Source organism: Notamacropus eugenii, chromosome 1 (genome assembly GCF_028372415.1).
Source record: "Notamacropus eugenii isolate mMacEug1 chromosome 1, mMacEug1.pri_v2, whole genome shotgun sequence".
NCBI classification, from domain to species: domain Eukaryota; kingdom Metazoa; phylum Chordata; class Mammalia; order Diprotodontia; family Macropodidae; genus Notamacropus; species Notamacropus eugenii.
Window position 1 is genome coordinate 699,046,013 of NC_092872.1, and position 27,931 is coordinate 699,073,943.

At 42.0% G+C, this 27,931-nt stretch overlaps 1 protein-coding gene across 1 annotated transcript in view; it reads left to right on the top strand.

Annotated features, from left to right (window-relative positions):
- The window catches only part of LOC140521306 (hepatocyte nuclear factor 4-beta-like), a 68,617-nt gene that overhangs the window by 24,518 nt on the left and 16,168 nt on the right, over window positions 1-27,931 (top strand). Inside the window, exons 3-5 of the mRNA XM_072636220.1 lie at window positions 1,351-1,445; window positions 11,315-11,421; window positions 23,415-23,570. Coding sequence (XP_072492321.1) covers window positions 1,351-1,445; window positions 11,315-11,421; window positions 23,415-23,570 — 358 coding nt within the window. The remainder of the gene's footprint in view (window positions 1-1,350; window positions 1,446-11,314; window positions 11,422-23,414; window positions 23,571-27,931) is intronic.

Below are 27,931 nucleotides of genomic sequence, written 5' to 3' on the forward strand. Positions count from 1 at the left end.
AACAATTCCTTATGTATTCCCCCATCTCCCACCTCAATGTCTTTGCATTCACTATCCCTCATGCCTGGAATACCCTCCCTCCTTACTTTTAGAAACCTTAGTTTCCTTTAATACTCAGTTCAAGTAACACCTTCTCTAAGGCCTTTCTTGCCTCCCACCCTTCTAAGATTTTTTTGACCTTGAATAGAGTTTATAATATACAATATAATATAATTCTATAATAGTATAATATACATATATATAATATAATAAATGTATTGACACATTTATTTCCCCCTCAAAGCGACTCCAAAAGAATGTGATCTCCTTGAGAACAAGGACTATCACTTTTGCCTTTGGACACCTAATGTCTGGCATATTGTAGGTCCAGCTTCATTTGAAAGAGAAAGAAACAGGGACTCAGTGAAGGAAGTGACCAGTCTAAGATCATACAAGTCAACATCAGAACCAGGACTTGAACTCAGAACTCTTGACTCTGGGTCTAGGGTTCACTCCACATCACTTCTGTCTTATTCTCCTTTGACCACCCTACAGTTCCTGAAAAGGATTCACACTTACTACTTAAAATCCTTAGCTTCTTTCAGATCCAACTCAACACCATCACCTACCAAAATCCTTTGTTCACTAGGGTTCTCTCCCTCCTCAAATTATCATGTATGTGTTTATCTGTTTAAATGTGCATGTATGCACACACATGCATATGCACACGTGTTCCAGCACACAAGCACACACCCCCAGTAGAATGTTAAGACCCCTGAGAGTAGTGTGGGTCTCTTTAGGTCCCACCTCCTCCCCCTCCAGTACTTAGCACAGTGTGTCAATATATCTTGGTCTTGTCAAGGGTAAGTCCTATAGTCTTAGAGAGTTGTATGAGGCTCAGAGAAGGTGGGGCTTGCCCATGGTCCCACAGCTACTATGTATCAAAGACATGACCAGAACTTGAGTCTTCTTGACTTGAAGTCTGTCATTTCATCTGGTGCGCCATGTTGATTCTTTTGAAAATAGTAAGCACTCAATAAATGATGGTTGAATTCAATTGAATTACAAGTGTATACAACATAAAGGAAATGTACTCTTAGAACCCAGTAGAAAGAGCATAGGACTTAGAATTTGGAAGACCCAAGTTCAAAAACCTGTGCCTGTCTCAATTTTCTTATTTATAAAATGGGAATAATTAATAGCAATTATAAGTCTCTGGGCAATGGGAATCTAAAGTCTCTGACCCCAGTAACCAGGCAAGCTTCCCAATAACTGTGGTTGTGAGGAAAGGGATCTCAGAAAACAGGTTACCCCACCTGGAAAAGCTCCCTCAGAAAAAATCAATAACTTTCTCCTCCTCTTTCCCTTCAGGTTTAACAGACAATGTGTAATTGACAAAGACAAGAGGAATCAATGCAGGTATTGTCGATTGAGGAAATGTTTTAGAGCAGGAATGAAGAAAGAAGGTGGGTCCAAATTTCTGTTCTTTCCATTGTCCAAGATCCTAATGCTGCTAAAATTTCCCTTGTAATTCATAGTTTACCTAATATTTAAACACCTAGTGGGTCTCGAGATCCAGCCTCAGAGCCAGGAAGACCTGGGTGCAAATCTTGCCTCTGCCACACACTGGTTATGTTACCTTGAGCAAGTTATCTAACCCCTCAGCACTCCAGACAATTTTTGAAGTCTATGAATTGCTGAGCAAGGTGGCAATCTGCATTGGTAAATGGAATTTCCTCACTTGAGAGTTCCCTAAACCAGTGAAGTCAGAGGTGCAGAATAATCCCCATTCTTAATGTGCTCATGATTTTGAGGTGCTATGGGTCCCTGCCACACTAGAGATGATTAACTCCCTGCCTGCAAGAACACAATTAGGGGAAACAGGACACATAACCCATAGCCCAGAACCCCAAGTTCTGATTTTTCTTTTTATACCAAACCTGCGATGTCATCTGTACAGGAAACTCCCAGGTAGAGAAATCCTCTCTACTAATACAAGTTGGCAATTTCTCTTCAACTTACGGTTTTAAAGAATTGTATGGGTCACTGAAAAATTAGCCTGCCCAAGCTCACCCAGGCAGTAAGTATAATGGCAGAAATCCACTCTCTATCAACTATGGCAATTAAGTATTCAAGGGGTGCTCCATCCAAATCGTCTCTGAGATGAGAGTTGCCTCTATAACTAAACCTCTCCAGTTCTGTAGCTCCTGCCCAAAGTGGTAGCTCCAACCCATAATAACCCAAGGCAATGAATTGATCCTCAGTGGATGAGACTTAAGGAGATGTCCTCTGAGACACTGCTGAGCATCTCAGTTGTTACACCTCGGTCCTTTCAACCACTTGTCTGTAGTTAGGTCCACACCTTCCACAGGAGGATGCAATCCAAAGTCTCAAGCAAAATTTATTACCTGTCAGTTCATCAAGCTGATAGATCATAAACTTCCAGAGGGCAGTGGATAGAGTCCAGAGTCAGGAAGATCTGAGGTCAAATCCAGACTCACCAAAATGCTTTCTGGCTGGGCAAATCACCTAACCACTTTGTGCCTCAGTTTCCTCATCTGTAAAATGGAGATAATAATAGCACCTACCTTTCGGGGTTGTTGTGAGGATCAAATAAGATTATATTTATTAGGTACTTTGCAGACCTAAAAGTATTATGAAAATAGTAACTATTATTATTTTTGTTTGTTTTTGTACACCCAGCACTTAGTAGGTATTTAACGGATGCTTATTGACTGATTCCTTGCACAGCCCTCCCTCACTCAAAATAAAGTCAAGTGCAAGTCATGTCATCATCTCTCTGACGTCATGGCCTTCTTCAAAAACGAAGGACGAACACAGACAGTTGATTGATTAATTGATTGATCAACTCCCTGTTGATGTATGTATAGGAAAGGATTAGTCAGTCAGAGGATCTAGGTTTGAATCTCAGCTCTGACCATGAACAAATTAGTTTCCTTCTTGGGAGAAATGAGAGGGTTTTGTTAGACTAAGTTCTTGGGCTCTCTTTAGCTCTATGATCCAACCACTGATAAAATATCTGATAGAACAAATCAGTGTATGAGCAGAGCCAAGTAAGAGCCTCAGAAAGTGAGAGAGGGGATCTGTGAAGGTGTCAGAGAGTACATGGAGAGATGACCTGGGCCTCAAAGGAGGAGAAGACATAAATACAGGGAGAGAATTGATCAAGGCATAGGAGGAGGGGCACATGGAACACATGCTGGAGGTTTAGTAATCTGACTGGTTGAAGGCCTTATAGGGGGTGGCAGGAAATGTTGTTGGGATCAGGCTACAGAGAATCTGGAATGGCAGGGTCCAAGAGTTGGTAACTTATATACTTGGGCAGCTAGGTGGCACAGTGAACAGAGTGCTGGGCCTGGAGTTAGGAAGACTCAAGTTCAAATCTGGCCTCAGATACTTACTATGTGACCTGTTTGCTTCAGTTTCCTCATCTGTAAAATGAGCTGGAGAAGGAAATGGCAAACCCTTCCAGTATCTTTGCCAAGAAAACTCCAAATGGGGTCACAAAGAGTCAGACACAACTGAAAAATGGTTCAACAACAATCACAAATTTATATAGTTAATAATAATAACAGTATTTTTAAGGTGCTTTAAGGTTTGCAAAGCACTTTACAATTATTAGCTCACTTGGTCCTCATGACAACCCTGAGAGATAGGTGTCATTATTATCCTTTTTCAGATGAGGAAACTGAGGCAAACAGAAGTGAACTGACTGTCCAGGGTCACACAGATAGTAAGTGTGTCTAGGGTTGGATTTGAAAGTCATGGAGACACATTAACACTCTTTGAGAACTTTGGAAAGAGCCACATTTCAAGAAGTTTAACTTGGTGGTGATGTGCAAGATGGATTCTTTTTTTCTCATTTTGTTGTGGCATCCTCAGTTCCTAGCATAGTGGTCTTACATATAGTACTTAATAAATATTTATTGTCTTAACATTGACATTATCCTAGATCTAGAGCTTTAAAGGACCCCAGAGGTCAATGAGTCCACTTCCTGCTCATTTTACAGATGTGGAAACTGAGACTCAGCATGGTTAAGGGACTTGGCCAAGGTCACATAGCTAGCAAGGATCAGAGGTGGGATTTGAAACCAGGTCCTCTGATTCCATGAACCAGTGCTCTTCTTGGATTGGTTTGGAAGGGGTTGAGACCAAAGGCTATTTTAATAGTCCAGGCGCAAGATGATAAGGCCCTGAATTTGGGTCATGTTAAAAGGAAGGTGTAGATGGGAAAGACGTTGCAGAGAAAGAATCCACCCAACTTGGCAATTGGAATGTGAAAGATATAGGAGAAGTATAGCTCAGGGCTTGAAGCGTGGGAGACTCACCCAATGATAGTGCCATGAAAAGATGATAATGAAGGAGAGGAAAGATAAGGGGGCTTTGGTCTTCATGACTCATTAGTGTGTCATGTCAAACCCACTGTTTGGGGAACAATCAGTGAGGGTCCTGGGGGAATTTTTTGAGGCTAGGAAGGGAGGAGGAGCAGGCAGCTGAGAAATATGTGGGCTGTGGAAAAATAGCAAATGTGGCAGTGGGAACAAGAGAATGTTGGCCTGGAAAGAAAAGCTGCTTAGGTTGGTGTTTCCTGACTGGTGCCTCATGGCAAGGCCACAGGCAAGTACAGCCTCATCAGCGGGCCACAGTAAATGGGCATTCAGCAGTTCCAACTGCCTCAGAGTCCCAGACAGGGCTGAGCCACAACAAAGTGGTCACGGAGACCAAGACTGAGGTTCCCAGAATCCTCTTCCCCCCTGATTTTACCCCCTCCCTTAGCATATCTCTCTCTCTCTCTCTCTCTCTCTCTCTCTCTCTCTCTCCATATATATATATATATGTCTCTTTCTCTCTCTCTCTATTTCTTTCTCTCTCTCTCTTTCCAACTCACTCTCTCTCCCTATTCCCTAAACCAAAAAAAAATCCCAAATATCAATTCTTTCTGTTTCTGGGTGAATTTAAACCAGTGATACCTTTCCCAGAGAGTAGCTTCCACCCTAAATGTTCTATCTGTGGTAGAGCATTCTGAGCTTGTATTGGTCTGATCAGCCACAGTCAGACACACTGAAGCTTGACTTTATCATAGAGATGTCATTTTGGTCCTCTTTGAGAACAAAGGACAACGACCATACCATACACCAGCTTCAGTTAAAGCCTCATCTCTGTTTATGGAAGAGGGGACTTTGTTTTCTGGTAGAGGCCATGGGCATTTGTATGTCAGTCCCTCTGGTAGATTCTAGGAATACAGTAACATAATAAAGTGGCCCCTGATCTCAAGCAATTTATATTCTGTGGCAGGCTTATAATCCATACACAGATAAGAAAACATACCTAGGAGAGCTGGGAGAAGTAGAATAATTGGAGATGATGGTGAATGGGTTAAGTAGAGGTGAAGTATGAGTTAAGACAATGAGACAGAAGAACTAGAGGTTATAGTCAAATTAAGGAATAACTAAAACAGAGATTTGGGCCTCATCAGGCTGGAGATAACCTTGAGCTCACTCCAAAGAGATAGACCCATCTGCTTAGTCAATGTGTAAGGCCACCCCTAGTGTCAGGCACAGCCAACTGAGAATAGAGGACCTTTTTCTGCCATAGTCTGACTGGACCATGACTGAATCCCTGTCCCCATAGCTGTCCCCACTCCACTCCTTGATTTCTCTGTCTATAAGCAGCTTGCGTAGAGTTAGAGAGACATGCTTTACTTCCCTTTCCCCTGAACGGTTTGATTTGGCTCCTTGTACCCCACTGTCTTTTCTTCCTGCTCCACCCTTATGCAATTCTTGCCCCATCTTTCAAGTCCTAACTCAAGCCCAGCATCCTTTGGGAAGCCTATCCTGAGGCCTCCAACATTCATTCCTCTTTCTCTTTTCTTAACCCTTACTAAGTGTGTTTTGTGTAGTTTACAGTCTAACACTCCAGGGTAACTCCTATTTCTATAGCACTTGAAGGTTTACAAAGTATTTTCTTGATAACAGACTTATGAGGTAGTTCTGAGGTCAGAGTTGGTAGAGCAGGTTCAGGCGTGAAAAAAATTTAGCCAATGGGAGCTTTTTCTTTTATGTGAAAAAGCAAAAGAGCTAAATGAGACTCCAATATTTGTGGGAGCTATACTTATATAGAGAGGTTCAGGATGATGATGCAATTTTTAGGGTTTCTTATGGGGGTTGGAGATCTAGGGACAGGATAAGTACAAACAAGATGAGGAAGATCGTTGCTTGTAAGATAAGGAACAATTGTCATGACAGGATGAAGAAGATGAATGAAGGCACAGAAAACACAGGATAAAGGGGACAAAAACAACTCTTTTGGTACAAGTTGTATGACATTTCAAGATAAGGGGGAAAGGGCATTGAGACACCCTCAAGTGACAGGATCTTAAGTTACAGAATGGGCTACAGAATGAACCTCAAACCCCACTCAGGGGGCCTGGGAAAGTAAGCCTTAATATTAACCCTTAGGACATCATTTTATCCACATCAGTAGAAAAAGCAAGCAATATAATCATCTCCATTTTATAGACAAGGAAAATAAAGTTCAGAGATGGAGTGATTTCCCCGAGGCAGTCACAGTCAGGAAGGGACAGAGCCAGGATTCACTTCTGGGGGTCACTTGATCATAGATACACAGATTTAGGGTTGGAAAGCACTCTGATATCACCTGGATCTCTTCATTTTACAGATGAGAAAAACTAAGGCCCAGTGATCTTAAGCAATTGACCCATGGTAGGGAGCTAGTTGCAGATGATAAGATACTCAGCCTTAGAACCAAGATTTGAGCCAACATTCTCTTATTTCAAACTCATCCCTCCAGTATTAATAAGCCAGCTCAGCTTGTTCCTTGTCTCCTAGCAACTTCTTTTGAAATCTTCTAGTTCTTAGTATCTCAGTATAACCAAGGGCACCCACAAATGTGCTCTGTCAGCCCTTCTGCCAACCTGGAGATAAGGAAATGCTTGTCTGCCATGCCCCATGGCCATGTGCATAGTTTGGTGCTGAGGGAGTTTGGTACTTGAAGATGATGAGGCTGAGTTCATTGGACCCTCTAAGGGGATTGCCCCTAATTTGTGGTTGTTGACTCCTTTTTCAATTGTGACCCCATTTGGGGTTTTCTTGGCAGAGATACTGGAGTGGTTTTGTCATTTCCTTCTCCAGCTCATTTGACAAATGAGGAAACTGAGGCAAACAAGGTGAAGTGATTTGCCCAGGGTCACACAGCTAAGAAAGGGTCTCAAGGTTGGGCACTGTGCTACCTAGCTGTCCTAATAACCATTTCTAACCACACACATAGAGTGACATCTATTACTCTTTTGAGGCTTAGCCCTGTCCTCTGCATTACCTTTGCCTTTATCTATTAAAGAGTCCATAAGGGACCCTCTAGGGTGTACAAGGAAAAATAGTAATAGATCATCAGGCTGGCAGAGAGCTGGAAAGTTTGGGATTGACTTGAATATATCACTACCCTTATCAGGTTGGCATTCCCTCGGTTGGCACTCATAATCATTCCTCCTTGTTTTCTCATCCCGTGTGATTCGTGTCCATGTCAACCTTACATAACGTAGGGCTCCCAGAGGAAGCTGAGTGGTTCAGTGAACAGAGCACTTAGCCTGACATCAGGAAGACCTGAGTCTGAATTTAACCTCAGCTACGTAGCAGGTGTGTGACCCTAGACAAGACATTTTTGCTCTGTTTGCCTCAGCTTCCTTATCTGTAAAATGGGGGATATAATACCTCCCAGGGTTGCTGTGAGGATCAAATGAGATAATATCTGGCATAATTAGTACTCTATAAACGTTTATTATTATTTATTCATATAACAAATATGGGGAAATACTTTGTAAGACTTTATGTCAATACCCTTCAGAGTATACAAGCCAGAGCATTACATGAGGAAGATCAATAGACTTATAATTAAAAGACTTTAAAAAAAACCAAAACTTGGATTTGAGTCTTGCATTGAGCTCAGTAAAGTAAGATATAAAGTGTTTTTTTCTCTAATGAATATGTACATTTTCCCCTGAAATTGTCTTATTTACAGTGTTTCTCAGGTGTGGATCATTGAGGACCTTTTTTCCTCTAGATTGTAAGACCCATGAGGCCAGGGATGATATTACATATAACTTCCCAGTACATGTGTATCTCTCAGAGGAATGTAAATTCCTTGAGGATCGAGACTAGTTCATTTCTCCCTCTGAATCCCCAATGCCTAGACCATAGTAGGGACTTAATAAATGTTTGAGGCAATCAATTAAATAGGCACTCGATTAATGTTGGTTGATGATGTTGGAATGTAATACCCAATCTCTTCTCTCAAGAAACTAACAAGAGAAACACAACAATACCATATTTTGCCTTGTTTAATAATTAAGTGCCAAACTGAGGTGTAGGTGGGAGCTCAAAGGAGACAGAAAGGATTGGTGTGGCTAGGAAAGGGAGGAGGACTCATGTTCAGTCCCCCAAATTAATTGAATTTCATCAGGAAGAGATGGGAGTGGGAAAGTAATTCTAGGTATGGAGAATGGTGTAAGCAAAACAGGAAAAGTGGGAAGGAAAGCTTGATGCCTCTTATATAAACAGCACATGACTAGCCTTGATGGAACAGAGGGTTTGTGCAGAAAAGTACTTAGGACATAAGGCTGAAAGACTGGATCCAGATTGTAAAAAAACATTTACGGCATGTTAAAGAACTCAAATTTCATCCCAAAGGCAATGGGGAGCCATTAGAACGTTTTGAACAAAATTAAAGTGGTGATTTAAATAGAATGGCAGTGCCAAGAATGGATGAGACAGAGACTAGAGGCGCTGGTTCCAGTTAGGAGGCTTTGGCTATAGTCCAAGAGTATGAGAATGAGAGGGATGGTGGAGGGAGTGGACAGAAGAAAACAATGCAACTGAGATGCCAAGATTGGAGTGAGGGCTAACCTCTGCTCTACTTAGGAAATGGATGCAGGAGGGGAGAATCATCTGAGCTTAGTGATGCAGTCTAGGGAGGTGATAAAGGAGAGAAGGTTAAAGATGACCACTTAAGCTAAAAATAGTAGTACCATTTATAAATAACAAGGAAAGCAGAAAGGACATGTTTTGGAGGGAAGATCAAAGGATCATAGAGTTGGGGGGAGGGCACCATAGAGATTTCTCAACCCCTTCATTTTATAGAGGTGAAAACTGTGGCCCAGACAGGAGTGATTCCTCCCCCACAAATCTCACAGCTAGGACTTAGCTGAACCAGGTTAGATGTTGAGTTCAGTTATAGTGGAGTTGAGTTTGAGGGATCATTCTTTGGGAAGACTGTTGAGAAATAAGATGAACCAGTCAGTCCTTTAGCAAACTTCCCCACAATACATGACATGGAGATGGGAACATGAAAATGTCAGGTGCGATGCCAGGGGCGGAGTTTTGCTTAGTCTCATTTAAGAGGGAGATAAACCTTCAACCGCCATGCCAAGATTGGAGTGAGGGCTAACCTCTGCTCTACTTAGGAACATAATAAATATTGTAGCATTAGAGGACGCAAAATTTGCTTGTTTTTCGTGGCAGGTGAATCATTAACAACTTTGTTCAGGCCTTAGCCTGACTTCTAAGGAAACTGTAGAGATCATGGGGGGAAAAAATCACCTTGAGAAAATCTTCTTGAAGCAACTCCATAGTGGCAATTAACCTTATCGGAGTATATGCCATATAAACAGTTCAGAAACCTGAGATAAGTTGGGAAAGTTTGAGATGTTGTCTTTTAAAGAAATATTAATAATGCTTTATCATCACTTGATTATAGCCAGCCATGATCAACACCCACCCTGATTGACTGATAAAGTCAATTGGCATGCAATCACAATTAGTATTGGCCAATTCTCCATTTGAACTGCCCTTCAGGACCCAACCCAAACTTCTCCCTCCTTGGCAAAGCCCTCACTGACCACCCTAACTCTCCTTCCTTTGATTCTTATAATGTTTAACTGCTTGACTTGGTACTATGATGGAGTGGGAGGAGACTGTAGTCAGAAGATCTGGATTTAAGGGTTGGCCCTAATTACAAATTGTGTGTCGTCAGCAAATCACTTAACTTTACTGAGTCTTGACGTTCTAAGACAATATGGTTAGGGAGGAAAACGTCTTGGACTTGGAACTGGGAGAGATCTGGGTTCTGAAACTGCCTCTGGTATTTACTTTGTGATGATGGGCAAGTCCACTTAACCTGTTTTAGTTTTAGTTTACTTATCTGTAAGGCTTATTATTTGCTAGGCACTATGCTAATCTCTTTAACAAATATTAACTCATTTGATCCTCACAACAACTGTGGGAAGGAAATGCTATTATTATCCTCATTTTACAAATGAGGAAATAGAGGCAGTCCCTCTGTTAAGGGACTGGCCCAGAGTCACACTTCTAGTAAGTATCTGAGGCTAGATTTGAACTAAGGTCTTCATAAACTGCAGTCTCAGCAATCTATCCACTGCACTACTTAGCTGGGGATGAAACCTCTAATGCTTTCCTTCACAAGACTGTTGCGAGGATCCAATGAGATATAGGAGGATGGAAACACAGATTTAGGGCTAGAAGGGATATTAAAAGGTTGGAGTCTGGGCATTGTATACATTTAAGCTAAATTAAGTTTATTAAGCTAAATAAAACTCCTATTTTATCATCTGAAAAATGAAGATAAAATTACACTTGTTCTCCCTACTTCACGGGGTTGTTGTGAGACAGGTGCTTTAACCATGAGTCTCTATAGAAACATGAATTTATCATCATCATCGTCATGCCTTATGCCACCTGGTGTGTGTGTGCACCATAAAGAGCTCTGGATTTTTCACCATATGGCTTGACTTTGAGTCTTGGATTTGGCCCTTACTAAATACATAACCACGAGCAAGTCAATTCTCTTGGCTTCATCTATAAAATTAAAGGGTTGGACCTCTAAGGTCCCTTGCCATGCTACATCTATGACCTTTTTGCTCAAGTTATACAATGAAATCAGAAGTTTAAAGCTCATGAAAGGGAATTTACTGATCATTTAGTCTGACTTTCCTTTTGGACAAATGAGGAAACTGAGACAAGGAGAAGAGAAGCCACTTGTCTAAGGTCTCTCCAGCCAGACTATCACCTCCTTTGGGGCAGGTATCTTTTCCTGTATTTCTTTGTATCCCTTCCAGAGCCTCAATGCTAGCACATGGTCACTACTCAATGGATTGATGGTAGTGAGTTGGTTGGTTATCTGTTTGATGGATTCAATCAACAACTGGGCAGACGTCATGGATCAGGAATGATTTGACATGAGCCCAGCTTATGCTCAGTTGACTGTGTGTATTTCCTTCTCAAAGCTGTACAGAACGAGCGAGATCGGATAAGTATTCGCAGGAACAGTTATGAAGACAGCGGGTCCCTGTCAATTGCCATCCTGACCCAGGCTGAAGTGATGGCAACTCAGGTAGGAGAGTGCTCTGATTATCACTGCTTCTCAATCTTGGATTTCAAATTTGGTAGTTGTTAAGGTGGAGGAGAGAGAAAAGGAGAAAGAAGAGAAGGAAGGAGGGGAAGAGGAGGAAGGAGGGAAAGAGGAGGAAGGAGGGAAAGAGGAGGAAGGAGGGAAAGAGGAGGAAGGAGGGAAAGAGAAGGAAGGAGGGAAAGAGGAGGAGAAGGAAGGAACCACCTATTCTCTTAGATTCTGGATTCTGAGGTTCTAAGGTTTTTGTAGGTTTCTCCAAAGGAAGGGTACCAATGTCATAGCCTCAATTTAGCATCCATCATGGACTCTTCATTGAGTCTGAGGCCATGTAAGGAGGAGAGTCCCCTCAGGGACTAGGGTTATCAGAAGTTACCTCACATTTTTCATTTCAAGATAGGTGATAAACTGGAGGATCTCATAAGACACACAGGAGAGGTGTTTCCAGGGGCACAATGGAGTCAATTCAAACTGACTCTTGAGACTAGATTGCTAAATATTCAGTGTGAGTGTTTACACCTTGGAAATTGGCTAACTCCCAAATCAAAGTTCAATTTATTGTTTTGTTGATTGTATAGATTTAAGAAAGTGATGGAGAAAATAATAATATAGACTAAACTTTAAAATATGTCACATATACATTTTTTTCAGAGACTTGGTTGTTTAACATTTACTAGCACACCCCTGGGAATTTTCCTGTTTCCTTCTCCATCCCATAGGGAGTTACATTCTCTGTCCTTCAGTTCAGTCCCCATTTTGAATGGGTCTTATATTTTTTTCTATAAGACACTTTCACATCTGAAACCTCTTCTGACTCTCACAAGAACAGTGAAAGGGCAAGGATTACCACCCCTGTTTTTCTTATTCTTATATCTAACATTTACATGGCACTAGGGGAACCCAATATTTGTTTGGAATGGATGGGATCGGAGAATGTCCAATTAGGAAAAGACCTCACAGGCCACCAATTTCACCCCATACTCATACTAGAATCTCCTTCCACCCTCAACATTTCTGACAAGTGGCCATCAAACTTTTGCTTGAAGACATCAACTATCTCTTGAGGAACCCCATCCTACATTAAGCAGAAATACAGGTGCAATTTCCACCCACTGCTCCGAGTTCTAAGTCCAGTGTTGTCTTCATATGATCATCCTTCAGATAGTTGAAGACAATCATCATGTCCAGGTGCCCCACCCTCCTTTTCTTCTTCAGGCTAAATACCCCAGATCTTTCAGCAATTCCTAATATGACCTGATCTCACTGACCTTTGCCATCTTGGTTGTATCCCTTCTGAATGCTTTCTAAAGCTACTCATCTTCCTAAAGTATGGTGCCTAGAATTGAAAACAGTAATGCAGATGTGATCTGCCTGGAGCATATTCCAACACTACCATCTCCTCCCTCTGCCTAGACACCACCCTATACCCCATTAGCTAGTTTGACTCCCATAGCCCATTACCAATTATTTTTGAGCTCACAATCTCCTGAGCCCTCTTGAGATTTTTTCGGACAAACTGCTGTCTCACTGTCACCCTCACCTTTTATTCCTGCAGCTGATTTTTTGGACCCAAGCATATCACTTTACATTGATCCTTCTAACATTTACTTACTAACCCATCTAGTCAAATAACCACATTTTACAGAGGAGGAGGCCACTGCTTGGAAAAGTGAAATGATTTGCCTAAGACCACAAGGGTATCAGAGACCAGTTCAGGGCTTTTTCTAATTCATCATAGTTTGAAGTTTCAAAAATGCTTTCTGTAGGTTGCTTCATGTAATTTATTAATGAAGCCTGGGGATCTGGGAGACAACTAAGGAGTCAAAAAATGATTAAGATCATAGAATTTTAGGGCTAGATAGTGTGAACCACCACACAGGAATCACAATTACAGAGAGTGACTCTGGTGAAGCTTATGAATAGCCCGGCTCATTTCAAATCTATCACCAGTGTACTCTCTCCCAGTCCCCAGCCCCTCCAGAAACACAGAAGAGAAGCCAGAGAAAGTCTGCCTCCCACCAAAATCATCAGAGCCACCCATGATGAAGTTGGGATGGGAGAGATGAGAAGAGGACAGGACAATCAGCCCCCCTAAGAGGGAACCCAAGTTTGTAGCAACTTGGCCAGCATCTGGAGCTACTCCCCAAAGCTACCTCCACCAGCAGAGAGGCAATGTGTGGTCCTCTGGTCCTCTTGCTGCCCACCACCCCTCCCCACATCCCCTAGGGAGATGTGCAAGATGACCAAAACAGGCAGGGAAGTCCAGACACGACTGATCCCTGCCCCACCATGAACAGAGAATCCTGTCTAAGGCAGCTGTCGAAAAAAATAAAAAATAAAAACCAGGCCGTCTGGCAGTTGCTGACTAGCTTGGTCTCTTTCCTGAAACCACCATCAATCTCAGCTCAAATGTCACTTTTTTCTGAGCTGATTCCTGAAGGGATAGATTCTGCAGGATCTTTTCCTCTCTTGATTATGGGTGTCAATTTGACTAGCCACACAGCCACGCTGTTCCTTGTTTCTGGGGTTGTTCCACTGAGGCTGAGTTTTGGGGGTGAGGTTGGGGTGGAGATTTGTAAACTGCTCCCACACCATTTGGATCGAAGGACAGAGGCAAAATTCGCTAAACCCTGCCAAGGACAGGCTCTGACCAATAAATCGCTCAGTAGTTGCTGTTGTGAAATGGGGACAGCCAGGGCACCAAATCACCAAGGTCACCACCAACCGAAGGCATTTTTTTGGAAGTCACAGTGTAACCAGAGACCAAAAACACATGGAATTTCACATTTCCAATAAATCTGTCGATGCTGCTTCACAGAAAAGGGCCTGTAGCCTCCAAGCTAAACAGCCAAGTAGGAAGTGAATGAGCCAGCATAGTCTAATGGAGAGAACACATGGGACCAGAAGGGAAAAGACCTGGGTTCCAGTTCTAAGCTAAGCTGGGTGACCACGGAAAAGTGATTTTTCCATATCTGGGCCTCAGTTTTCTTCTATAAAATTTGGGTTTTATCTTGTATGACTAATGGACAGAGGAAAAAGGAAAAGGGAAGTAAAGGCATTCAAAACACCGCCCCCCCCCCCCACTACAATGGTAATAGACACAAAGAGTAGCTCTTTCCAAATCCATTTGTCTATCAATCATAGGGAAGAATATTTTCTGGGAAAAGGCTTGTAAATATTTGTACTCCTATGACCAAACTAGAAGGAAGGGACTGGCTTTATTCTTATTTTTTAAAATTAGACTTAGGGAAAAAAAGAAACAATAAAAACCAAGCCCAACTTAACTATCAACATGAAAACAGTAGTGACCAAAACAAAGCAGGGTCAGCCCTCCTAGTGCATCTTGGATCCAGCCCCTTTACTGGGCAGTGTTGAACAGTGACAGGAGGGCTGGATCCTGCATTCCAATCACAGTTCTGTTATTAACTAACCCTGTACGAGGCCACATGATATGGTAGAGTGAGCATTGGTCCTGGAGTCAGAGGGCCTGGGTTCAAATTTGACCTCTGACAGACAATATGTGTGACTTGAGGCAAATCATAGTATCTGTGGACCTGTTTCCTCAACTGTAAAATGTGGGAGTTGGTTAGATGGTCCCTGAAGAACTTTGATTATGCAGAGCTAAGAAATGCATCTAACCTCTCCTAGTGCCAATTTCTTCTTCTATAAAATGGAAAAAATCATGTCGGTTGCACTGACCACAGTGGATTGTTGTGTGTAAAGCCTTAACTGCTGCCCAAGTGGGAGGCAGGGTTCTTATTGCTTCCTGCTCCTGAAAACTCAGCCATTCAAAATATTCAAAGAATGTTCTAGGCGGCTCAGCTTTTACAGACTCATAGGATGACAGAGCTAGAAAGGCCCTTTAGAAAAGAGGAAGTCAGAACTGCGAGGGCCCCTAGATATCCTGAGTGAGGGGAAGTGATTTACCCAAAAACACGAAGGTAGCAAATGACAAGGCTAGAGTTTAAACTGAGGTGGTTTGAATTCCAGTCTTTCTGCCTATCATTGGTCTCTCTTGTCAGCATCGTCACCTGTTACACTCGCTCCCACTTCTGATTTGCCTTTTCCAATTTATTGTTGGTAGGGAAACAAGATACACAAGTTTGTTACAACTGTGTGTAAATTAAGAATGAATAGCTCTCAGTGGGGCTGGTAGAGCTTTCCTATAAAGCAAAATGCATGAGCCTGGAGGTGAGCACTTCATGACAACCATTCTGGTTGCTCAAAAGTCTTTTTGTTTTCCTCCTCATTCTCAGCTCACTTTTGGATAAAAGTGATTATGAGATGCCTCTACGTTTAGATAACTTTGGTGTTGTTATGCCTGATATACCTTGTAACCTCTCTCTCTCTCTCTCTCTCTCTCTCTCTCTCTCTCTCTCTCTCTCTCTCTCTCTCTCCTTCCTTTGGGGAGCAAAACATCTGGAAAGATGTTGCCAGGATGCAAGGGAGTAGAGAAATTAATAGGGCTCATCAGCCTGGCTGCCCTGATCCCCCACCAGAGAAGTGACATGATAAAAGTTGGCAAATACCTCCCACAGCCAAAGCTGTTGTTATGCAGGAAGCTGCGCTGACAGGCTGGCAGTGTAATCCCTCTTCAAGTAAACAATGAGCTATCACATGGAAAGAGGGATTCAACTTATTCTGCTTGGCCCCAGCAGGCAGACTTGGAACAACTGGGGAAAGTTGCATAAGGACCAGCCAAGGCACAAAGTAAGGACAAGCACCAGGAGATGCCCCAGAGGAGTAAGTTTCTTATTACTGAAGGTCTTGAAGTGGAGTCTAGATGACCCTTCTTCAGGAACACGGAGCAAAGTAGTTAGGGTCAAAAAGACCTGAGTTCAAATGTGGCCTCAGACACGTCATAGCTGTGTGATGTGAACTTGGGCAAGTCATTTAGCCTCTGCCTCAGTTTCCCCAGCTGGAGGATGGGATAACAATATCACCTACTTCCCAAAATTGTTGTAAGGATAAAATGAAACATAATTTGTAAATCACTATATCAAGGCTTCTTCTTTTATCATTATTACCATCATCATTATTTTATGATTTCTTCTTATTATTATGTGGGAGCTACCCTCTCTACTCCTTGGCCCTGGGAAAGACCATCCTCTCTGCTCAGGAGTTGGGAGCACTTTCTGGTGATTCCAAGGGAATTGGTCAAACTTGCTAGGTAAGGGCAGGGAAAGCCTGACCCAAGTCAAGATGACCAAAGCGCTGGAGCCTGGGGTGTGATCTCTTAGGTATTTGGTATGTGGCACCATGAAAAGCCAGCCAGTGGATTAGGATGAGTTTCAATGACACCTGAGGCTAACTGTTTTGTCTGTTTCTGACATCAGCTTGGCCCCAGTTGAAAGGAAAATTTAAAGTATGTTATCATCTCTGAGAGCAGCAGGAGTAAACCTGTCTCCAGGATCTTGCGTCTGCCTTACGTAAAGGTGTATTCAGATGCACCAAGTTCACTCCTGTCCTTGACTGATGCCTAGAATTCTGCAGTCTGAGTTTCATTGCTTAACTCAAGAATTTTTCTGAAACTCGGTATTAGGAGGTTCCTCAAAAGTCCTCTGGTCCAATCCATTCCTGAGAAGAACTCTCCTCTACAAAATCTCTGAGTGACTATTTGGCCTTTACTTCCGGACCTCCAGGGAGGGGGACCTGCCTACCTTCTGAGCCAACTCATTTCATTTTTAGATAGCTCTGACTGTTAGAAAGTTTCCTCTTATCCCAAGTCTAGATCTGCCTCTGCAGCTTCCACCCAGTTCCTCCCACTGGGACCAAGAAGAACAAGTCTTTTGCTTATGATGGTCACTTATTAAGTGTGTGAAGACAACTTTGTTCACCCCCCTCCTACCATCAGCTCACCCAATTATTCTCTTCTCCACCCTAAATATCCCAGATTCTTCCATCCAAGTTCTCAAGATGCCATACCATCCTGTCTGGGTTCCATTTTGGGGTTGCCTCCAGCTTTTCAATATCCCTCCTAAAATGCAAAGTCCAAAACAAAGCCTAATACTCCAGAAGTGGTCTGAACAGAGAAGTGTACAGTGAGACATCTTCCCTCTAGTTCTGGACACTATGATGGGGTTCTTAATCTTTCTGAGACTTACATTCCATTGGCAGTCTGATGACACCAATGGACCCCTCCTCGCAGAATAAGGTTTTAAATGTATAAGGTAAAGCATAGAGAATGATATGGGGAATCAATTATATTGAAATACAGTATTAAAATTTTTTAGAAGTTCCTGACTCCAGTAAGTCTTTGATCCATGTAAAAATGCCAACCCTCCCTGAAAGGGAGCCCAGCCTTATCTGTTTTCAATCCCTTGTACCTTACTTTGAATGAAGGCACTTAGAACAGGTTTCCATGGTGAGAAAGTGGTGTTAGGGACCTTCTGGTCAGTCTTTTAGAAGGATGTTGAGTCTAGATACAGTAACACCCAGTGAAATGACCTGTGTCTGTGGTAGCAGCTACTGCAGTCCTCTGAATGAGCCCCTCCATCCCCACTCATCTGCTGCTGAATGTTCGTAGAAAAAATCGTGCAGCCATGGTGATTGAACGCACAACAAATCTGTTATCTAATTTCAGCTGGACCCTCACCACTGCTCAGAAATCTTTTCTTATTCCTTGATTGGTTCTCTATCACATTCTCCACTGTGGCTATTCCAAATATCCTCCTCTCTCCTCAGACCTCCTAAACCATTTCCCCTCTCTTCCTTTCAGGAAAGGCTGTCAGCTTTTGCTTTACTGAGAAAATAAAGGGCATCTGTTGGTTCTGAACCGCTTCTTCACTTCCAGTTTCATCCCTCTAAATGCTTCATTATCCTCACTCTCTTCTCTGCTCCAGGCTCTGATAAAGGTAGGAGTCTTCTCTTTGCTTTGTTCCTTTGACCCCATCCTTTCTTGCTGTCTCTAGGAACTTACTGTCTCTACAATTCTCTCTTTTTAACTCATTTTTAATCTTTCTTTAGTTATTGGATCCTCCCCAGTCACCTGCCAAAAATTGCTCAAGTCACCCTCATCCTAAAAATTTAATTAAAAAAACTCACTTTGCTTTTCCATTCCCTCAAGCTAAGATCCTATATCTCTTCTCCCTATCTTAGTCAAACTTCCAAGAAAAATTGTCTATACTTTTCTCACCTCCCATTCCCTCTTCAATCTCTTGCAATTTGACTTCTGGCCCCACAACTCAGCTAAAATCTCTCTCTATCGTAGGCTACCAACATCTCCTACCTACTTTAGACCTTTTCTTAGCCCTCATCTTTGTCGACTTCTCTGAGGTTTTGGATACTTGATTATACCCTTCTCCTGGACACTCTCTCCTCCCTTGGCTACTCGTAGTTCTCCTTACCTATCTGGCTATTCCTTATTAGTCTCCTTTGCTGTATCATCATCATCCTCTTGCCCAGTTAAGGTGGGCATCCCCAAGGTTCTTTCCTCTTTCATTCTACACAATCTCCTTTGGAAATCTTATCAACTCAAATGGACTCAGTTATCTCTATGCAGATGACTCCTGTGTCTATAACTCTAGCCTTCGTCTTTTTCCCAAACTCTAGTCCCATAGCTTGCTAGACATCTCCTTTGGACGTGTCCCCCAAGGCATCTCAAACTCAACCTGTCCAAAACAGAACTCATTATATTTCCCTTCAAAATTCAAAATTTGAAGTTTCTGCTAATGGTACCACTATCCTTCCAATTTCTGAGGTTCACAACCTTAAAGTTACACTCAACTCTTTGTTCTTCCTCAACCCCCAATCAGGTGCCAAATCTGGTCAATCCTGCATTCACAACAATCCTCCACTCACACAGCCTCTTAGTTCAGATGGCCCTATCACTTCCAGCTTCAAACCATCATCATCCTTCTCATGAACCACTAAATAGTTTCCAATTACCTTCTCAGCCTCCAGTGTCTTCTATCTCCAACTCGTCCTGTTTTTGCTGTTGTCCAGTCATTTCAGTGATGACTTCATGACCCCATTGCGGGTTTTATTGGCAGAGATACTGGAGTGGTTTGCCATTTTCTTCATTTTATAGGTGAGAAAACTAAGGCAAAAAAGGTTAAGTGACTTGCCCAGAGTTACACAAGTGTCTGAGGCCAGATTTGAACTCATGAAGATGAGTCTTCCTGACTTCAGGCTTGGTGCTCTATCCACTGTGCCACCTAGGCTCCCTAACTCATCCTGTCCATAACTGTCAAATCTGCCTTCCACATTACCATCTTTACTGGCATATTTCATGTTATACCCATTTACATATTTGTCATCACAATAAAACTGACTACCAGCTATCTCCCATATACAACCTTCCACCTCTGAGCTCCATATCCTGATGTTCCATGTCTGGAATGCATCCATTCCTTCCCCTCCCTGCTCAGATTCCTTGGCTTTCTTCAAAGAACCATTCCTGAGCCCACTCTTATAGCAGGCCTTTCCTGATCTTCCAAGTTATTGACCTACTCTCCCTTTTGGAGCTCCTTTGTATTTACTAACATGTATATCTGTTATATCTCCATCCCTCATCCCAACCCTAGAAGAGTCTAACCTCCTTGAAGGCAGGGAACTGATTCATTTCTGTCTTTGTATACTCAGTGCCTAGAATAATGCCTGGCCTAGAGTAGGCATTGAACAAGTATTTGTTGGATTGAATTGAATTGACACACGACTCTGAGGACATAAAGCTATTAACATACCAACCAATAGGATGAAGTTTAAACACCAGAGTCAGGTTTTCAATTCAATCCAATGAGCATTCACCAAGTGCCCACAGAATGTACACAGGGACCTCCAAGAGGTGTTGAATGAGATAGAAAGGTTCAGGTAAGACCTTTACCCTGCCCAGTCTAGTGGGGGGACATGACATACACATAAACAACTCACATACAAAACAGTGTGTAATTGCCTAAAAGAGGTGTAATTGCTAACATTGTTAGAGCCTTCTACTGCTCTCTGGCTCCATTTTGCAATAATAAAAACTCACATGTCTATAGCATTTTAAGATTTACAAAATGGGAGCTAGACCAAGAATTATCTATCTCTATATATACTATTATATTATTATACATGATATTATGTAATATGATAGTATATAATATACATTATAAATATCCCTATTTATACTACTATAGTATTATACTATCCTTGTTTTACAGATGAGGAAACTGAGGCCAATGGAAATAGAATGACTTGTCCAGGGTCATAAGGTAGTAAACGTCAGAACGGTGTTCTTATGCAGACACTGACTCCAGCTTTCTTTTCCCTGCATCATGCTATCACCCTCTCTGACGTTGTCTTTCTGTAATCAGATCCCTCTCACTCCAGGCACTGTGTCCCAGCCCCTAGCTGCCCCGAACCCTAGAATATGGCATTCCAATTGGGTCAGTCAATTGGAATCTGTGTCTGAGACAGATTAAGAGAGAGCCAAGTGCTCAAACGTTACTCTCCATATCCTGATTACCCACAAAAATTTCCATTCCCTCAGGGCCCTACCCTCAGGTGGAGTAGAGTAATAAACTCCCTCATATCTGATGGTAAATAGCCAATAACAAATTTATTTACTGAGTGGCATTTTCTGCTGAAATAAGCAAATTTGAGATATAAATGCCCAAAGGAATGACTCTCTAATGGTTGAATTTTAGTCAGTGTGGTGTAATTGTAATCCTGTGGATCCCCAAGAGAGAGTCCAGAACCTTGGACCTTCCTCACCCTATACATCACACACATGACACTTGCTCCACCAATGGGTAATGTTGGTCCAAGGAATTCCAGGTCCAGGTTCAGGAAATAGGTGACAGTCTCATTATGAAGCAGTTGGTAGATTATCATCAGCATGATTTAAAGGAAGGTGTACTGGGATTTGAAATCAGGAGACATCGGAGTTTGAATCCTAGTTCTAAAACTTTGTGTGACCCTGGGCATGTTGTTTTATTTCTTAGACCCTCAGTTTCCCCTTGTGTAAAATGGGAATAATAATGGTTATTATTAACATTGTTGAAGTACTGAGGGGCAAGCATTTTGTGAGCCTTAAATGGCTCATTATTTTACTGTGTTCTTTGCTAATTCCTTTCAGTGCCATCCAGAAGTTGAAGGTTTGCCTTGGTGTGCATCTCTGGGTGGCTAGATGCACCAAATGTATACACAAAATAGAGAGAGACTCACAAAGACCCTGTCTAATGATTGTGCCTAGTCAACTCACTGGAAAACCCCAACAAATTGGTTCTTTGGCAGTGAGGGGCTAGAGGCCTAAGCTCTTTCCCATTCCCCCTTGTTTTACAGGAGGACCACAAGTTGATCTGGGAGGTCTGCCTGCGGCTTGAGGGGGGATTGGCTCTGTTCGGCTTGTACGGCTTCCCCAGAGCACAGAGTGGCCAGGCTGCTGACCACAAATGAATGGCCTTCAGAGCTCTTTCAAGTAGTAATTGTCTGCTTGTATTACATGGGCTCTGGTCCTCCAGCCAAAGATTGGACACACGCACAGAGACAGAGAGACAGAAAAGGATAGAGACAGAGACACAGAGAGATACTCACACAGAGGGCAGAGATACAGAGACAGAGACATCCAGAGAAATAGAGTAGACACTGAGAGAGAGAGAGAGAGAGACAGAGAGAGAGACAGAGAGACAGAGAGACAGAGAGAGACAGAGAGAGACAGAGACAGAGAGAGAGAGACAGAGAGACAGAGACAGAGAGATAGAGAGAGACAGAGAGAGAGACAGAAGTACACAGAGAGACAGATATACAGAGATAGAGACACACAGAGAAATGGAGTAGACACCGAGAGAGAGAGAGACAGAAAGGGATAGACACAGAGACACAGAGACAGAAGTACACAGAGGGACAGAGACACAGAGAAAGAGACACAAAGTAAAACAGAGTAGACACCCAGAAGGACAGAGAGAGAGAGAGAGAGGGATAGACACACAGAGACAGAGAGGGATAGAGACATAGATAGAGGTACACAGAGGGACAGAGATACAGAGATAGAGACACAAAGAGAAACAGAGTAGATCCCCAGAGAGACAGAGAGACAGAAAGAGAGGTACACAGAGGGACAAAGAGACACAAAAAGAAACAAACACCCAGAGTGGACACAGAATAGAGAAAGCAACAGAACCCGTAGAACATGGTTTTTTGTGCCCTTAAGTCATTCAATCCAGCTCCCACATTTTACAGAATAAGAAACTAAAGCTCAGAGAGAAGCCAAGACTTAGTCAGGCAGAAGCAACATGAGAAACTAGAATTCAGGTCTCCTAAGTCCCAATTCTGTATGTTCTCTGTTAACCCAGCCGATCTTTTCCCACTGCTGCTGTGTTTTGGTCCTAGACTTATTATTGATAAAGAGCATGTTCGTGTGTCCTTTCATGGTCCTACTTATATAACTTTCAGCAAATCATTTAGTCTTTCTTGGCCTCAGTTTCCTTATCTGTAATGATCTCTGACATCTTTTTCCACTCTCCATTTATGGCATATGAGTTAAACTTTGATGTCTGGGGAGAAATGTATTAGCAACAATGTATAATACAACTAGCAAGTAACTATTTCTCTCAAGCCTGCAAGATGGTGTGTGTGTGGAAGCCTCAGTTTTCCCATATGTAAAATGGGAGGCTTGGCCCAGTCCGGAAGTTTTTAAGCTTTTGTTGTGTCATGGCCTAGCTTTGGCAGTCTGGGGAAGCCTGGGAACCCTCTCTCAGAATCATATCTTTACATGCATAAAATAAAAACGCATAGGATTATAAAGGAAACCGTTGGCATATACATATCAAAATATTTGAAAACAAACAAACAAGATCATGGATCCCGAGTTAAGAATCCCTGACCTAGAAAATCTCTAAGGTTCCTGCTTCTCTGATAATGGTTTCATTCTCTATTTTCCTTTAAAATCAAAACTTGTCCTCATCTGGCTGGTACAAGGACTTCGCTGGCTTTAAGCTCCCTCTTCAGGACAGCTGGCTACATAACAGCCTTTGCCTCTCTCCTTTGCTTTGCAGCACTCCTCCATAAATCCTGCCAGTGGAACCGATGTGGCCCCGAAAAAGGTGGCCACCATCAGTGACGTGTGCGAGTCCATGAAGCAGCAGCTGTTGATTCTGGTTGAATGGGCCAAATACATCCCGGTGTTCTGGGAGCTCCCCCTGGATGACCAGGTAGTGACAATAAGAGTATTAACTCAACAGGATGACGACCTGCTTTCCTACATCCCCCTCACCAGAGATCCTTTACAACATCTCCAGTTGGGCAGGGGCCAGAAAGGCAAAGTTCTATAGTTTCTCTGAGCCTCAGTTTCCTCATCTGTAAAATGAGAATTATAATAGTGCTTACTACTCAGGGTTGTTATGAGGATCAAATGAGATGATATTTGTAAAGTCCCTGGTATACAGGAAGTGCTTGATAAATGTTTGCTCCTTCCCTTGAAATCATAGACAGCCCTGTGCAGCACTCCAGGCCCAAGGTAGAGATGAAAAATGAGTGGAAAGACAGTTACCTGTTAACACTTAGACCTCGGTTTAACCTTCCCCAAGTACCCTAATCTTATGCCCTGCACAGAAATAATAGCTAAAAAAATGAGTCAGCTAGGTGGCACAGTGGATAGAGTGCCCAGGGAGATTCATTTTCCTGAGTTCAAATCCAGTCGCAGACACTTCCTATCTATGTGACTCATGACAAGTCACTTCACTCTGTTTGCCTCAGTTTCTTCATCTGTAAAATGAGAAGAAAATGGCAAACCACTCTAGTATCTTTGCCAAGAAAACCCCAAATGTAGTCATGAAGAATTAGACAAAACTGAAGTGACTCAACAACAACATAGAAAAAATAAGAAATCAATGATGCTAGGCCCGTGCCTACTATAACTAACAGAGAAAAGGAAAGAAACTTACAATTAAAAGGTTGCAATTACTTGTGATTAAAACTTACAATTAAAAGGAGGGGCATTACCCGAAAAAAACAAAAAACAAAAAAAAAACTTAACACAGTGATTGACAAAGTAGGAGAAATGAGCAAATGGTTGCAAAAAGGAGCCATTACATTGATCAGGTACAAGAAAGAAAGAGTATAGAAAAATCCCTAAAGGGCAAAGTTCTCTGATCCATTTCTCCAGGCCACCAGAAAGAACAACGCAGCAACTGTAAGAAGCTCTAGAACAGTTGAGAAGACCAACAGAAGAATTAAAAGAAGAAATAAGGGTGAAATTAGTACAGTAACTAGAAGTCTCATGTTATGATATATAAATGGGATATTTCTTCTGTCTTTGGCTTCCTTGGGGCATGTGCTTAGCTATGGTACCTCTAGGTCAAAGGATATCGACTAAAAGCTAAAAATTACTTTTCAGAATGGTCGGACCAATTTGCAGTCCCACTGCTAATGCATTAATATGCTTGGCTTCCTAAAGCCCCTCCAACACTGATAATTTCTCTCAAATCATCTTTCCCAACCCTTCGTAGTAATAAAAAGGGAAATTAAAGGTATGAATATCAATAAAGAGAAGATAAAATTAACCCTATTTACAAATGCTTTGATCATTTATCAATCAATTATTTATTGAGTGCCAAATATGTTTATGCCAGATACTACAGATAGAAATATAAATAAATTTAAATAAATGAAATAAAATCAAAATAAAGAAAGAACTATTTCCTACTTCTGAGGAACTTCTATTTTAATGGAGGAGATCATAAATACATACACACATATGCAAATATATGCATAAATAGGATGAATAGAAAGAGAATAAATACAGGGTAGTTACAGAGGGAGGGAACTAGCAATTGAGGAGGGATTAGGAAAGGCATCATATAGAAGGTGTCAATAAGCACTTATGAAGCACCTAATGTGTGCCAGGCATCATGCTATGCACTGGGAAGACCAAAAGAGGCAAAAGTCAGTCCCTGTCTTCAAGGAGCTCAATGGGGAGACAATATGTGAACATTTATGGACCAGCTATATACAGGGTTAAATGGGAAATTTGCAACCAAGGGAAAGCACTAGAATTAGAGAGATTGGGGAAAGGCTTCAACGAAAGCCAGGAGGAGGAGATGAAGAAGGAGAGCATTCCAGGCATTGAGGACAGCTGGAAAAAATACTTGGAAAGGAGAGATGGAGTGTTCTTTGAGAAAAAGCCAAGGAAGCCAGTGTCACTGGATTGCAGAGTACATGCAGGGAGGGAAGGATGGAGATGAGGTAAAGCCTGTGTATGTGTGATATGTACCAAGATCAGAAAGGGGTGGTGGTGGTGGGGTATCTAGGTGAGCAACTGTAGGCTTGTGTCCTCGAGGCTTACTTTGTGTGAATGTGTGGAGTTTTGAGTATGTGGTTCCTTGGAGTGTGGCTATATTTTAGTGTCGCTGTGTGTGTGTGTGAGAGAGAGACAGTGAGAGAGAGAGAGGGACCTGATCAATGAACAATATTTTATATTTGATCCTAGAGGCTCCTGCCACTGGAGTTTATTGAGTAGGGGTGACATGGTCAGACTTGCCTTAGGAAGATCAGTCTGACAGCTGAGGGGCAGGGAGATGCCGTAAATGAGGTGGTGGGGGCCTGCACCAGGGTAGGGGCAATAGAGGTGAATGCATATAGTAAAAGTGACATTTTGAATGAAGAGAGGGATTCTCTGAGTTGGAAGTGAGGAAGGAGTACATTCCTGACACAGGGAATGGCCAGTGTGTAATGCAACGGTGTGTAATGGGATATGTGATAAAAGAAAGAAGTGCAGGAAACCCCAGAGAATCAGTGAAGAAACACACCAGCTTCAGCAAAGAAGCAGAATATGAAATAAGTCTATTTAAAAAAATCAGAAATCCCAATCACACTGAAAAAAACCAGGAGAAAATGACAGAGATATACCATTCAAAACAACTACATAAAATATCTGAATTGAAACTACTAAGACACATATAGGATTTGTGGAAATTCAAAAATAAATCATTCTTTACAGCAATAAAGAAAAACAAATAATTAGTCATTGTTTGTGGTTGGGCTGAATCAATATAATAAAAATGACAATATTATTTGAACTAGTTTACAGGTTCAGTGCTACACCAATTAAAATTCCAAAGAGTTATTTTCTAGAACTAAACTAAATAACAAATTTCATGGGGAAAGTGGAAATAAAAGGTGTTGAATTTCAAGAGAAATAATGGAAAAGTATAAATTTAGGGGGCATAATAACGGTACAACGAGCATGTATGTAGTGCTTACTATGAACCAGACACGGTGCTGAATACATTTATTTTCTCATTTGATTGTCACAACAACCCTTGGAGGGAGGTGCTATTATCACCCCCATTTTTACAGATGAGAAAACTAAGGAAAACAGAGATGAAATGATTTGCCAAGGTTGCACAACTAGTAAGCGTCTGATGCCAAATTGGAACTCAGAGCTTCCTGACTTCAGGCCTCATGCTCGCCACTTGGCTGCCAAGAGAAGACTTGTATTAACTAATATGGAACGCAGAAAATGGAACCAAGAGAATAATATCTATAATATGTAATATTAGAATGTGTATGTAATGCATAATGTCTATGATAATGTAAACAACAGCCAACAGGAATATGCTACCAAACTCAAATTTAGTCGAGGCAAGTCAACAAGCATTTAGTAAGTGTTTACTGTATGCCACTACTGTGCTAAGCCTTGAGTACCCTTTATTCACTTTCACTGTTCTACCTTGGTCCCAGATAAAAGATGATGAAGCACATTTCCCTCCTGTCCTCTGAAAGGAGAGAAAGAATCTTACAGGTGCACAGGTAGTGCCAGTGCGATTAGACATGACTCCTTTTTCTTGAGCTTTATTGGATTCTTTCCGCTTTTTCTTTAGAGAACTGAATGTAGGTGAAGGAGGAGAAGTGATATTGGGAAATGATTATAACATCAAAAATAAAACTCTTTAAAAGCTAAAAAGAATACTTGGAGGGGGTTGGGGAGGGGAGTTAGGTGGCATAGTGAAAAGAGGACCAGCCCTGGAGTCAGGAGGACCTGAGTTCAAATCCAGCCTCAGACGCTTGATGTGACCTTGGGCAAGTCACTTAACCCCAATTGCCTTGCCTTACCCCCTCAAAAAAAAAAAAAAGAATACTGTACAAGAATCCTTGGGTTCTGGTCCTAGCCCTCCTCTGAACTATGTGACCTTAAACAAGTCAAGTCCCCTGTCTAAGCCTTGGCTTTTTACCTGTAAAATGAAAGGGCTTAACAGGACAGTCTCATTCCAGCTCTGAAGGAATCCTAGCTAAAGGAGAGGCAGAAGGGAGAAAAAAATGGGGAAAGCACCCTGGCTTCTAGTCCTGCACCTGCCTAAAACTGTATGAAAATAAAGAAGTTACTTCCTTTTCCTAGACCTTGGATTCCTATAAATGAGAGCAAATTGATTAACACTGTAAGACTGATTAAGAAGTTAAAATCTGACCAAATCAATGTCCTTATTTCTTTGATCTTTCCTCTTAGCCTCAGTTTCCCCATCTACAAAACAAGGGGACTGGCCTAAATCTCAAAGGTAACCAGCTCTTTTCTTGT